Raw genomic sequence first — 12,626 nt, forward strand, 5'->3', positions numbered from 1 at the left:
GCAGACCACCTTACCTTTCAGTCTAAACTGAACCGTATGCAAACTTCGTACCGTACGTACAAAACTGTACGAACCTTGTAAACTGCAAGTACTTCTTATACTTTCAATGCACAATAAAAATGAATGGTAAGGGCTATCAGTATCATTTTTAATATTTCTGTCCTCTAGATTCTTAAGCAACAGAAAAGGTTAGACTTTAAAAAAAAAATTCTCCAGATTAAAAAATAATACATGACCATTTTCCAACCCACAATAGAGCACAAAAAGTACAAAGGAAATTAAAATTAAAATGAATGCTTTAACATTTTTATGCATTTTCTTGTCTTCTTCCTATGTGCAAAACACATTAACTTTTGTACACTGCTTTCTTTCACCTATCATATTGTGAAAACCTTACCAATGTCAATGAATATTCTCTGAATATACCAAGGTACCATTTTAGTGGTTCCAGATGGACACTGACACTGTTTTAAATTTTTCACCAATCAGAAAACATTGTAATAAACATCTTTGTATGTTATCTTCAGCATAATCAAATCAAAGATTACAAATGGTTTTACGGTTTATAAATAATATCCACCTGATTTTCAAAGAAGTTGTCTAAGTGTATATTTTCACAAGCAATGTGCATATATATTTGCTTCACTGCACTCTTTTCTAGGCTGAGGACTTCCAGTTTTAAAAACCTTTACTACCCTAAAAAACAGGCAATGGCGGGGTGTCTAGTCCCGCCAGACATTAAAATATACTACCAAGCCATCTATGGGGGCAGGGGAACCAGGTGAAGAGAGTAAGAATGGAAGTATGACTTCTAAGTATACTTTTATATATAACTGGAACCTTGCAAATGTTTCACAAATTCAAAACATGTTTTAAAAACCAAAAAAAGCAAAATGTGTAACAAATCGATAACATGAGTCCTTAAAGAATCTGAGAACTTACACACACTGTACTCTGTACACCTTGTACACAGAACAAAATGAAATGGAAATAAAATCAAAGAGTATTCCCTAACTTTGTCCACCAAATGAGCAAAGACACCCCATCAGCAATAAGCACATATAGCTAGTGTAGCTCTTGGCTTCTAAATACCATTACGCAATACGATAGACTAGGAATCCTTGGTGAATGTCTGTTTCCAGACCTCGAGCAGGTAAAGTACAAGATGAACCTATGATATTTTGTGCTCCAGTTTTGAAACTTGGCTTCGCCACTTAGTTGCTATGTGACCTTGGGAAAGTCACATAACATCCCTGTGCTTTGGTTTCCCCATCCCTAATAACAGCATATCTCATAGAATTGTTAGGAGGATTATGTAAGTTAATATAGGTAAAGTGCTTAGACAAGTGCCATAGTAGGCATTAGTGCTTAAAAAAAAAAAATCAAAAAGCTTCCTTGCCCTAAACCTCTACTTAACATTTTAATACTTGGTCCATTTTTGGTATTGAATGTCTTTGCCTCTAGCATTACTCTATTTCTTGAACTTTAAGCACCCAGAGAGCAAACCCATGTCAATTCTACAGAGTTCTAACTCAAAATGGTTCCTAATAAACGCTACTGGATGACATTAATCATAAAAGAAGCCAACACAAACAGCATGAAAGATGTGATCTACACTGACAAAACTGAAATTAGAGCTGGATAACAAATATACCCATTATAATTACCTCTAGGTAAAGTAAAAATCTCTGACCTACTCCAAGGTTATGTTTTCTATAAATTTTGACCTGACAGCTAGAAGGAAAAGATAGTATTAATACACAAGGTCCACCGGTGCCAGATCAGTCCACCACCTGACTGATTTCTGTTTTACAAATCAAAAACTTGAAGAAGAAAGTAGTATCAAAAGGAGCTTTTGCAACTACAAAAAACCTCTGTGTTCTACTGAATCTATCTAGGAAACCTCTGGAGTTGATATTTTGGAGAAAGTGCTAAATACTCACTAAGGAAAAATCTCTGGGAAAACAAAATAGTACTACTTTCTTAAAGCATTAAAGGGCTCAACTACAGAGTAACCATATTTTAGTTCTAAACTAGGACCTCATCTGATTTTATAAAAGGAGATTTGGGATGAAAAGGGTAGGTAAGGAGAGACTACAACACTGCACTTTGAACATTCTGTGAAGCCACTGTTATACTTTTAATGTACTAGGTTCCTGCGTCTTATCACTGGGATAAGAGAGAGTAAAATATACTTTTGTTCTTATGTTGTTGTTTTGAGGGCCAGTTCTAAATTCTTACTTTATAACATATCATTCTACACTCTACCCACTAAAATCCTTGGGGAACTGCCAATCTGTACAGTGTGCTTGTGGCATAATTCTTTATCGAAAGCATCCCTGCCCACACATACATTGTGAGAGTTATGTTCAAAAGTCTGACAATCTCACCTAAAACAAGAACAAGTCACTTCATTTTATGTTTGTAGAACAATGAATCTTGATTTACTTTTCCACAGAGAAAAATCTCTCAGCAAATTCCTTTGGAAAAGAACCCATATTCTAAAGAGTATTATTTATGATCAAACTAAAAATCTATGCTTCTTTAAAAACTACACTCATAAAATTGATGGAGAAAACAGCTATAAAGAATAATACTAGGCTGGGCGTGGTGGCTCATGCCTGTAATCCTAGCACTCTGGGAGGCTGAGGTGGGTGGATCGTTCAAGTTCAGGAGTTCGAGACCAGCCTGAGCAAGAGCGAGACCCCGTCTCTATTAAAAAATACAAAGAAATGATCTGGACAAAAAATATATATATAAAAATTAGCCGGGCATGGTGGCGCATGCCTGTAGTCCCAGCTACTCAGGAGGCTGAGGCAGAAGGATCGCTTGAGCCCAGGAGTTTGAGGTTGCTGTGAGCTAGGCTGACGCCACGGCACTCTAGCCGGGGCAACAGAGCAAGACTCTGTCTTAAAAAAAAACAGAACAATACTAGGACAACTTGGCTCCACTGAATATAGGCTGTGGATTAGACAAAGTATTTTATCATTGCTAAATTTCCTGATTTTAAGCATTGTGCTGTGGCTATGTAAGAAAATGTCCTTACTCTTAGAAAATACATACTGAAGTAAAGGAATATGATGTCCACAAATTACTCTCAAATGGATCAAAAAAAAATGTATTTATAAACAAAAAGTCAATATTAAAGCAAATGGAACAAAATATTATTATAACAACTGGTGAATCTAGATAAAGGGTATATAGGAGTTTGTTGCAGTATTCATGGAACCTTTTCACAAGTTTGAAATTATACCAAATACAAATTACAGAAACATATACCTGGTCACAAGAACCCACCCTTTCTGTCTAGACTTACCTGTCTCTCGCTCACTCGAAGAGGGCCAAACACAATACACTGGATAAGCTTAGCCACCAACATCAAAACACAGCAAGCAGTGTTTACTAGAACCTGTCCACAAATCAAGGAAAGAAAGTTTATTTTCTCCTGTTGAAAAATAAAAGCAGCTCTAAAAATTTCCTATTAGGAATTCGGCCATCGTTTCCAATGATTGAGCCTTTCCAAAAGTGGGCACAATTTTATGGGCGGTGGGGGTAAGGATGAGGAGTGGCAAAGAGAGGCATCAGTTTACCAGTTAATTCACAGTTCCTAGACCCAACATGCACCCTCTAGCAGACCACCTTACCTTTCAGTCTAAACTGAACCATATGCAAACTTCGTACCGTACGTACAAAACTGTACGAACCTTGTAAACTGCAAGTACTTTCCTGGACACATCATTTCCTACATTAAGGTTTTGATAGCCTTGAAGAAAACTGTTCTAGAAAATGAAGTTATCAGGAACAGTAAAATCCAGCACCCAAATATCCTGCCCTGCCAAACAAATAGGAGGTCAGGGGGTAGAAGGTCTGATGGTTACAAAAAGGTCACAAGATCATGAAGAATTGATAACCAAAAAAATAGGTATATTTTAACATGTATTGCAATGGGACAATCTGCCAACCAAAAAAATCAATGTTCTCCATGCTTGGTATTGGCTTCAAAGTAAAGGTTCTGGGGCATTATGGGGCAAGCGGGTGGGGGGGGGGGGGGGGAATTAGGAAAACAGAAAGAAGGAAAAGAAAATGGTAGGAGGGGCTGAAAAATGAAAGATATCATGCAAAACCAAGCCCTTCTTCAACGGTCTGTGAGGAAATTTTTTTTAAACAATTAAGAGATGGATATCCTTATACCTAAACAACAAATCTTAATGCTTACAAAATGGAAGAGTGGCCTGTTCCTGAACAAGAGGTTAGTGTGGCATATCACATAACTTAGCAGTCCCCAACCTTTTTGGTACCAGGGACTGGTTTCATGGAAGACAGTTTTTCCACAGACAGAGGTTGGGGACAGGATGATTCAAACGTATTACAACTATTGTGCAGTCAAACCTCTCTGCTAATGATAAACTGTATTTGCAGCCGCTCCCCAGCGCTAGCATCACCGCCTCAGCTCCACCGCAGATCATCAGGCATTAGATCCCTTAAGGAGCACAACCTAGATCCCTCGCATGTGCGGTTTACAGTAGGGTTCTCGCTCCTATGAGAATCTAATGTCACTACTGATCTGACAGGAGGAGGAGCTCATGCAATGATGCCAGCTGTAAATACAGATGAAGCTTTGCTCCCTCACACACCATTCACCTCCTGCTGTGTGGGCAGGGGCTGGGGGTGTTGAGGTGTGGGGATCACAGACATAATGATGCCGAAATGATTTTTAAAACTCTGAATGAACCAAAAAAGCCAAAAGGACCCTTCATAAAGACAGTAGAAATGACTTTTGTTGAGATCAAATGAAAAGGAACACCAGCTCAATGTAAAGGCTGCTTCAACCTTTGATTCACTAAGTTTACAGGAAAGTGACCATATTCCTCTTTCCAAATTATTCTTCCCTCTACTTTTAAGAGCAAATGACAGCCGGGCGCGGTGGCTCACGCCTGTAATCCTAGCACTCTGGGAGGCTGAGGCGGGCGGATTGTTTGAGCTCAGGAGTTCGAAACCAGCCTGAGCAAGAGCGAGATTCCGTCTCTACTAAAAATAGAAAGAAATTAATCGGACAACTAAAAATATATAGAAAAAATTAGCCGGGCACGGTGGCACATGCCTGTAGTCCCAGCTACTCGGGAGGCTGAGGCAGTAGGATCGCTTGAGCCCAGGAGTTTGAGGTTGCTAGCCCAGGCAACACAGTGAGACTCTGTCTCAAAAAAAAAAAAAAAAAAAAAAAGAGCAAATGACAATTTCAAAGAAAGAAAGGTGAATGAAGACAGTAATTTAAGAAAGCAAGCTCCCTAAGATCTCTTCAGGTTTCCTTTAGTATCTCGCACCATCCACCCCTGTGGTAGAACACATAATGGAAGCCCCGATTCATTACAAATAACTAAATTAAGTCCTATTCTGCCTGCCTAACAGGGCAAGGAAGTTACGTGATATATTTTTAAAAGATTGAAACAAAAATACTTCTGTTTAAAAAAGTAACAGTTTTGGTACTTAAACCCTTCAAATAACCAGGAAAAAAAAAAAGCCCAAACCAGTTACCTAAAACATCCTAATTTGTGATTCCTTGTGTAACAGACCTATTGGAACTGGTCCAGATAACTTGGAATGTTAATTTTTAAGGGGATGGAAGACATATAAAAAGGCTCATCTTTGTTGTGATCTAAACCAATCTCAGCCATTTTAATGAAGAGAACTGTCGTAAGACAAAACCACACCCCTCAAGCCACATCCCCCAAATATCTCCCAGCTTAATTATAACACAATTTTTTAAACAGAATTCTTCCTGTTTTTGCACGTAGGCAAATGTATTTTAAAAATAAAGGCAACAAATTTAGCACTTGTTCAAGGCATGTGGGAGATCAGAAAAGTGAGGGGGATCTGAACCTTAAACTCAAAGAGCTTTTAGAATCCATAAGACAGAGCATGGTAAGTGATCCAACAAGTGACCAAGCAGGCTACTGTGAGAGTAAAGAAGAAGAAATCAAATTTAGGGGCTTTTAATCATTTCTTTATACAAAACAGCATTCTCGTACATCTTGGGTTACAAAACAAAAAATAAAGTATTAGTTACTATTTCTCAGTTAAAGTTTTTTTTATAAAGTCTTTAAGGTAAAAAAAAAAAAGGTATAAAACATTTGTATCTTTGATGTACCAAAAAAAGTGAAAATCTCTCATAATCCCATCACCCACAGATAACCATTTTCTATTTTAATTCAAATAGAAGATTTGAAAATTGGCATGGCTAAGAAGGAAAAAAAGGCTTGAGAAAGTATATTGATACTAGAAAGGGAATTTCTATAAGAAAGAAATAACCTTTTGTGAATTTTATATGAAAGCCAAAGCTACAAAGAAAGGATGGGAAGCAACTAAAAATTATTTTAAGATTATGAACAAAATATTTTTAAAACACCTTAATGATTATTAACTATTCTATGTCTATTTATAGAAAAATGTCTTAATTCCACAAATATTGTGTCATTGCAATAAGCGTATGATATCTTCTCAATCTTACTGGACAAAGGCTTCAAAAACTGCAAATACAGGCTGAGCCTCCCTAATCCAAAAATCCGAAAGGCTCCAAAATCTGAAACTTTTTGAGCACCAATATGACACCACAAGTGGAAAATCTCACACCTGACCTAATGTGACAGGTCACAGTCAAAACACAGGTGCACAACACAGTTTATTCAGTGTTCTCAAGGGAAAAATAAAATTACCTTCAGGCTATGTGTGTAAGGTATAAATGAAACATAAATGAGTTTCATGTTTGGACTTGGGTCCCATTCCCAAGATATTTCATTATGCATATGCAAACATTGCAAAATCTGAAAAAAATCTGAAATCTGAAACACTTCTGGTCCCAAGCATTTCAGATAAGGGATACTTAACCTGTCTGAAAGAAACATAATTGTACCATTCCTCATTTAAAAGCAAATCCCAAAGCACTAACTTCATTCTATCTGCTCTACGGAGCTAACTAACTTTTCCTTGTAGGCAGAATCCAAACTTAAAGGATAAGGGATTCACTGAAGCACTGTTTATAATAGCGGAAAAATAGAAAACAAATGTCCGTCGGGGAGACTTGGTTGAATAAACTGCAGAACATCCATTCAGTGGAATATAAATGAAGCCAGTAAAACCAATTTGGTAGCTTTATATTTACTAGCATTATATAGAAACTTCTGGATAGTTTATTCACTGAAAAAAAAAGCACAGTACAGAAATGTGATTACTATGCTATGCCACACCCTGTGAGAAAGAAAGAATATGTACAATTACAAGTTTGTATAATATGTAGGTGTGAAGTGTGTCAAGGACTTATCAATTTGGGTGTTTCTTAGTCTCCACTTAACACCAGCACTAATTATAAGAAACTAATAATGGCCATTTCTAGCAGAGGGAAGCAGGTAGCAGGGAGAAAGGGAGATTTCCTTTTCACTGCCTGTCACTTCTGTACTGTTTATTTGTACCATGAGCACATGTTGTCTATTTTTTAATTTTTTTTTGAAGTTTAGAATCTACTAATCTGACCAGTTCTGAAAGTCCACATTATTTTTGTCACCATATGATGGCAAACTGATGAGTAACAAACCAAAACTGGGTGGCCAAAGTCACAAGTTAAGCTTGTAGTATTACTACACTGAAATACTTCGGAAAAGTTTCTCACAGCTATACAGCTATCCAAACTTTAATTTTTTTTTTCTAAACTCAGCAAATGCCTTTTTTTATTAATCTACACAAAATAAAAACAAGTTTTGCTTGTTCCTGAACAGTCTATAATAGGTCAGACAGCAGTGACCCAAGCAATCCCTACTTAATCAAGCTTAAAGTTAATTCCCTTTATTCTAAGGCCCTGCAAGAAAATTTCCCTCCCAGAATGGTTCTACTTTTCCACTTGAGAAAACAGAAAGTAAATCATAAAACAGTTAGGCCTGTCTGGGAGGAAAAGGTAGGACAGTGATTAACAAAATGGTATGGCTACCTTTATCAGTATGTAAACTACCAGGGACTGTCTCAAAGACATGATCAATTTGGATATTTCTTAGACTCCTACCTAACACCAAGACTACCTCCCTCCCCAAGACCATTTGGTGGTTTCCTCCTTGTAAGGACAATGCACACACATGTTGTTACCTCTCTGCAGGCTCCCAGAGACAAATATAAAATACTAAGATGCATACTCTTCCTTATCACATCAATAATTACTGTGTTCCTCTTTTCACAATACGAGGGAGATAAATGCCAGCATGTATGCAAAGCACGCCTAGGAAGTAACCAAACAGCAGTTCTTTTCCCCCTTACCCAGAAGGAGTTTCCTTTATTTTCAATTTATCTAGGCTCATATCCAATTATTTATGAGTGTACTCTTTTTTTCCTTTTGCTGCCCCAACATTTCTGGAGCAAACATTTTTCTCTCACATTCTTTGGAGTATTCAATTCATAAAGACTCAGAGCTAGTAAGTCACTACCAGCTCTTAAGTTTTATAATTATGTGAAAACAGGCTCTTTAAAACAGGAGTTGGCAACTTTTTCTTTAAAGGGCTCTCAGAAAATATTTTAGGCTCTGTATTCTTCCTTATTAATTTTTTTTTACAATCCTTTAAAAATGTAAAAACCACTCTTAGCTGTTAAGACTGCGCAAAAACAGGCTGAACAATTTGCCAATGTGTTCTAAATAGTCAATTCACTTTTATCCATTTTTGGTTTTGGTGTGTTTTTTTCCCCTCCAGACTTCTATTTAAATTATTTGTTTGGGGAACTATTTAATAAGAAAATCCTAAAAATAAATAAACAATACTGTATTATCTGCATGTAATTAAGTGAGAACCTTAACATGTGTTTCATATGCTAAATAATAGTTAGCAGGATTTGCAAACTGGCAGAAGGATCAGTTTTTGTTTTGTCTTGCTTGGCCTTGGCTGGCAGTGTTTTTGAAAAAAATGAATCTGAATTCAATAGAATTTGGGGAGGGTGCAAGGAGGATCCATTTGACAAGGTCCCACCACATACAGTATTCACTCAACAATTTTATCTGTCAGGCCACTGAGGAAGGCCTTTGAGATTATGACTTCTATTCAGCTGCTAAAGCAGAAAATACATAATGGGTGATAAGGAAAACTTACAGTACACTCATGGAGGGTCTGAGAAACCAAGGAAGGCCAAAATGAACGTGTGACAATCCCAGAGGAAAGACAGAAGAAAAACAGTACAAGAATCAACTGAGAAAGTATCATCAGAAGAATGACCACCAGGAAGAAACGATAAACTTTCATGAGACAACACCTTTACTGAAAAAGCTGGGAAGAAATGGAAATTTTCTTAAAAATCATTTTCACAGAAAAATCAACACACTTTATGTAATGTTTTATGAAGAGGTATCAACCTTGGAATTTGAACATGAGTTTTATAAGAAGAAACTCCTAGGGAAAAAAATCATTAATATCAGTTGTTATATAAATACAATAATGGTTCCTTCTCAGACTTATTTATGTCTTAGCCTTGAAAAAAATATACCAAAGACTGCATTATAACGTTAAAATTTGGCAAAAGCACCCTTCGCATCGCTTTGTTTACATGCTAACTCAAATGCAAAAGTAGATTTGAAACTAAACTAGAGATGTGGTTACTTTCTCTTCTGCCTTCTTTGGTAGTATAAGTTCCGGCTTTACACAGTAGAGAAACAGGAACTTCACAGTTCACTGCCTTCTACTAAACTCTGCATCGGAAGGACCAGGAGACTTAATCCACAGCCCCCAGAGTTCATAAATCCCACTGCTTCCTGATGAAGCACAGTGGGATTAATTATAACAAATGAGTTGCATATCATTCTATAAACTTGGAATATTAATCTCTCAGTCATTTACAGCCTATTTTCAGCACCAAATGAGAACTTGCAGGAGACAAGATCCAAGAAGCCACGGTAAATCCAAGAGACAGACTTTAAATCCTGGAGTAACTTTTCTGATCACTGTGGGGTTTACATAAGAGATATTCAAGGCCAAGGTGAATGCAAAATTCTTTAGCCAAAATACTGTTGATCTGCCTAGACTGAAATTATCTGTTCTAATAAACGAAACCAGCACTTATGTCTTGTAAATGTTGCTTATCTTGCAGGGGCAGGCAACCCTGAAACCTTGCTTTAAAATGGATCACTAAAGGGAGAAATACTGAGTTAAAATGACAAGCTGCCTCTTGACTCTCAATGTTTTGCTGCCTTCAGACATCAAAGGAAACCGTCTTGAATCATCACGTAAAAGCAGCAGGAAAGGAAGCACGGTTTGTTTGGTGTTTGTTTCATTAAATAGCGCCCAAAGAAGACAATCAAAATACTATTAATCAATGGCAAAAACAAAGAAAAAAAAGTTGAAGAACGGCCTCTCTCCCAAGGGGAACGTCCTCACACACCCAAATGTTAAAATTCCCCCCAATTCTCTCTCTGCCCTCTCCTCTTCGTCGAAAACCCGCTAACAACATTCCCATGCTTGACTAAGTCGGAAAAGCATTTCAACTTCCCTCCACTTCGTCAAACACGCGGGGTAACGCACTCCGGGATCCCAGACTCCCTTGAACCTGCCCTTTGAGGTCTTCCAGTTCCCTCCCGAGGGTCCCTCAGACATCCCGACTCCGCTCCCCAGCTCTGACTTCTACTCCTTCCTCCTCCCCCGGGCCCTGCCCGTTCCCGAGCGCCTTCCTCCAACCCCACACTCGGCCCTGCCGCTCGGGGCCTCCTCGCAACCCCACCCGCGGGGACCCCAACACCGCAGCCCGCTCCCGCTGCGGCGCTCTCGCGGGCGGGGCCCGCCCCCCAGGAGTTCGCGCTCGGTGGTCCCGGGGAGGGGGACCCCCGCCCCAGCCACGCCCCCCCCCCCCGATAATGGGTGACAAGGCGCCCCTCGCCCCCGCCCGCTCCGCGGGCAGCGGCGGCCTCGCTCACCCACACGAAGAGGCTGTCCGAGAGCAGATACTGGGCCACGTCGCGGGCCCGGGGTCCCTCGGCGCTCGGCCGGGCGGGCGCGGGCTTCTCTGACTGCAGCGAGGCCGTTAGCGGCTCCGGTTCGCCTGGCCCGTCCTCGGGCTGGCTGAGGGCGCGGTAGGCGCTGACGATGGTGCCCAGCAGGGCCAGGCCGCTGAGGCCCGTGTAGGTGCGGAGGCTGGGCCAGGGGAAGCGCTCGAGGAAGAGCAGCGGCATGGCGGCAGCGGCGGCCTCCAGACCCCAGGCCTCCCCGCGCTGCGGCCAGGCCCCTGCGGCGGCCTCGCGAACGGCGCCCACGGGCTCTGGCGTCGCTGCCGCCGCCGCCGCCGCTGCCGCGCCGGGCCGGGCCGGGCCGCTCCTAGCTGCTCGCGCCTCTCCTCCCCAAGCCGCTCCCGCTGCTGCCCCTGCCGGCGCGGAAGAGCCTCGGCGGGCTCGGGGCAGGCCGCCGCCCCCAGCGGGACGCGGGCGGGACGGGCGCGGGGGCGCGGCCTTCGTCCCCCGCCCCCAGCGGTCGCGCCGCCGCCTCAGGGGCGTAGGCCCGGGCCTCAGGCCCTGGGGGCCAGCAGCCAGCATTATCCTCCGCCGACACAGCGGCTCGACTGGGCCAGCGGACGCAGAGGGCACCCGCTCCGGCCCGAGCGCAGGCGTGACCCAGGCCCACTGGCGCTGACGGGCGGGCCGGGCCTCAGGGCGCGCGGCACCCGGGCCTCCAGCCACTTGCCCCTTCATTTCCTTTAATACGCTCCCCTCCCCTCGCAAAGCAGGTTACCCCTGAGAAACCCTACGGGCCTAGCAGCTTCCTTGATGTTGGAAAGGGGACATAACGCTTAGGGAATAATAGAGGCCTTGACCCCAAAAGAATATTAATCAACAGTCTTAAGTTTGTGTTTATTAGTAGCCTCTAGCAGAATCTAAAAAAAGAACCTGATTTAGCAGGTAATAAAAATGTGTTCGCTTGCACACTGCAAGTGTGAGTGTCAAATGGTGCAGTTACTTTAGAAAATAGTTCCTCAAGGTTAAAACGACCACGTGACCTAGCAATTCCACCCCTAGTTATATGCCCAAGAGAAACGAAAACATACCTCCACACAAAGCTTGTACGAAAATGTTGATAGCGTTATTCATAACCAAAAAGTGGAAACAATCCTAATGTCCATCAAGTGATGAGTGGATAAATGTGGGAAATCCATGAACTGTAATATTATTCAGCCTTCATGAAGTACTGATACAGTATGGATAGACCTTGAAAACATGCTGAGACAACAAAGCCAGACACAAACGTCCATATATTATGGGATTCCGTTGCTATGAGATGTTCAGAATAGGTGAAAACATACAGACACAGAAAGTATTATAGATTAGTGGTTGCTTAGGGACAGGAGGATGAGGGGACTGGAGGAGATAGCTGAAGGGTACCGGTTTCTTTTTGAAGTGATGAAAATGTAAAATTGAGGTGATGATTGCACAACTGTGAATATATTTAAAAATCATTGAATTGTACACTTTAAACAGTGAATTGTATCTCAATAGGTGAATATCTCAATAAAGCTGTTAATAAAGGAAGAAAAAAACTAAAAAACGTGTTAACTTGGGGTTCTTATTCCTCATTGTATCCCCAAAGCCTGTAATAGTGCCCAGCCCAAAGTAGGTGCTCTGTAAA

General features: G+C 41.0%; 1 protein-coding gene across 1 annotated transcript in view; it reads right to left on the bottom strand.

Moving 5' to 3' along the window:
* AMFR (autocrine motility factor receptor, E3 ubiquitin protein ligase) overlaps positions 1 to 11,381 on the bottom strand; it is a 43,126-nt gene extending 31,745 nt beyond the window's left edge. The window contains exons 1-2 of the mRNA XM_012657446.1: positions 10,928 to 11,381; positions 3,317 to 3,409 (exon numbers count right to left, since the gene is read on the bottom strand). Of these exons, the coding sequence (XP_012512900.1) occupies positions 3,317 to 3,409; positions 10,928 to 11,182 (348 nt within the window). The 5' untranslated portion in view covers positions 11,183 to 11,381. The remainder of the gene's footprint in view (positions 1 to 3,316; positions 3,410 to 10,927) is intronic.
* Between the last annotated feature and the right edge of the window lie 1,245 nt (positions 11,382 to 12,626).

This window comes from Propithecus coquereli, unplaced genomic scaffold (genome assembly GCF_000956105.1).
Source record: "Propithecus coquereli isolate 6110/MARCELLA unplaced genomic scaffold, Pcoq_1.0 Scaffold540, whole genome shotgun sequence".
Classification (NCBI taxonomy): domain Eukaryota; kingdom Metazoa; phylum Chordata; class Mammalia; order Primates; family Indriidae; genus Propithecus; species Propithecus coquereli.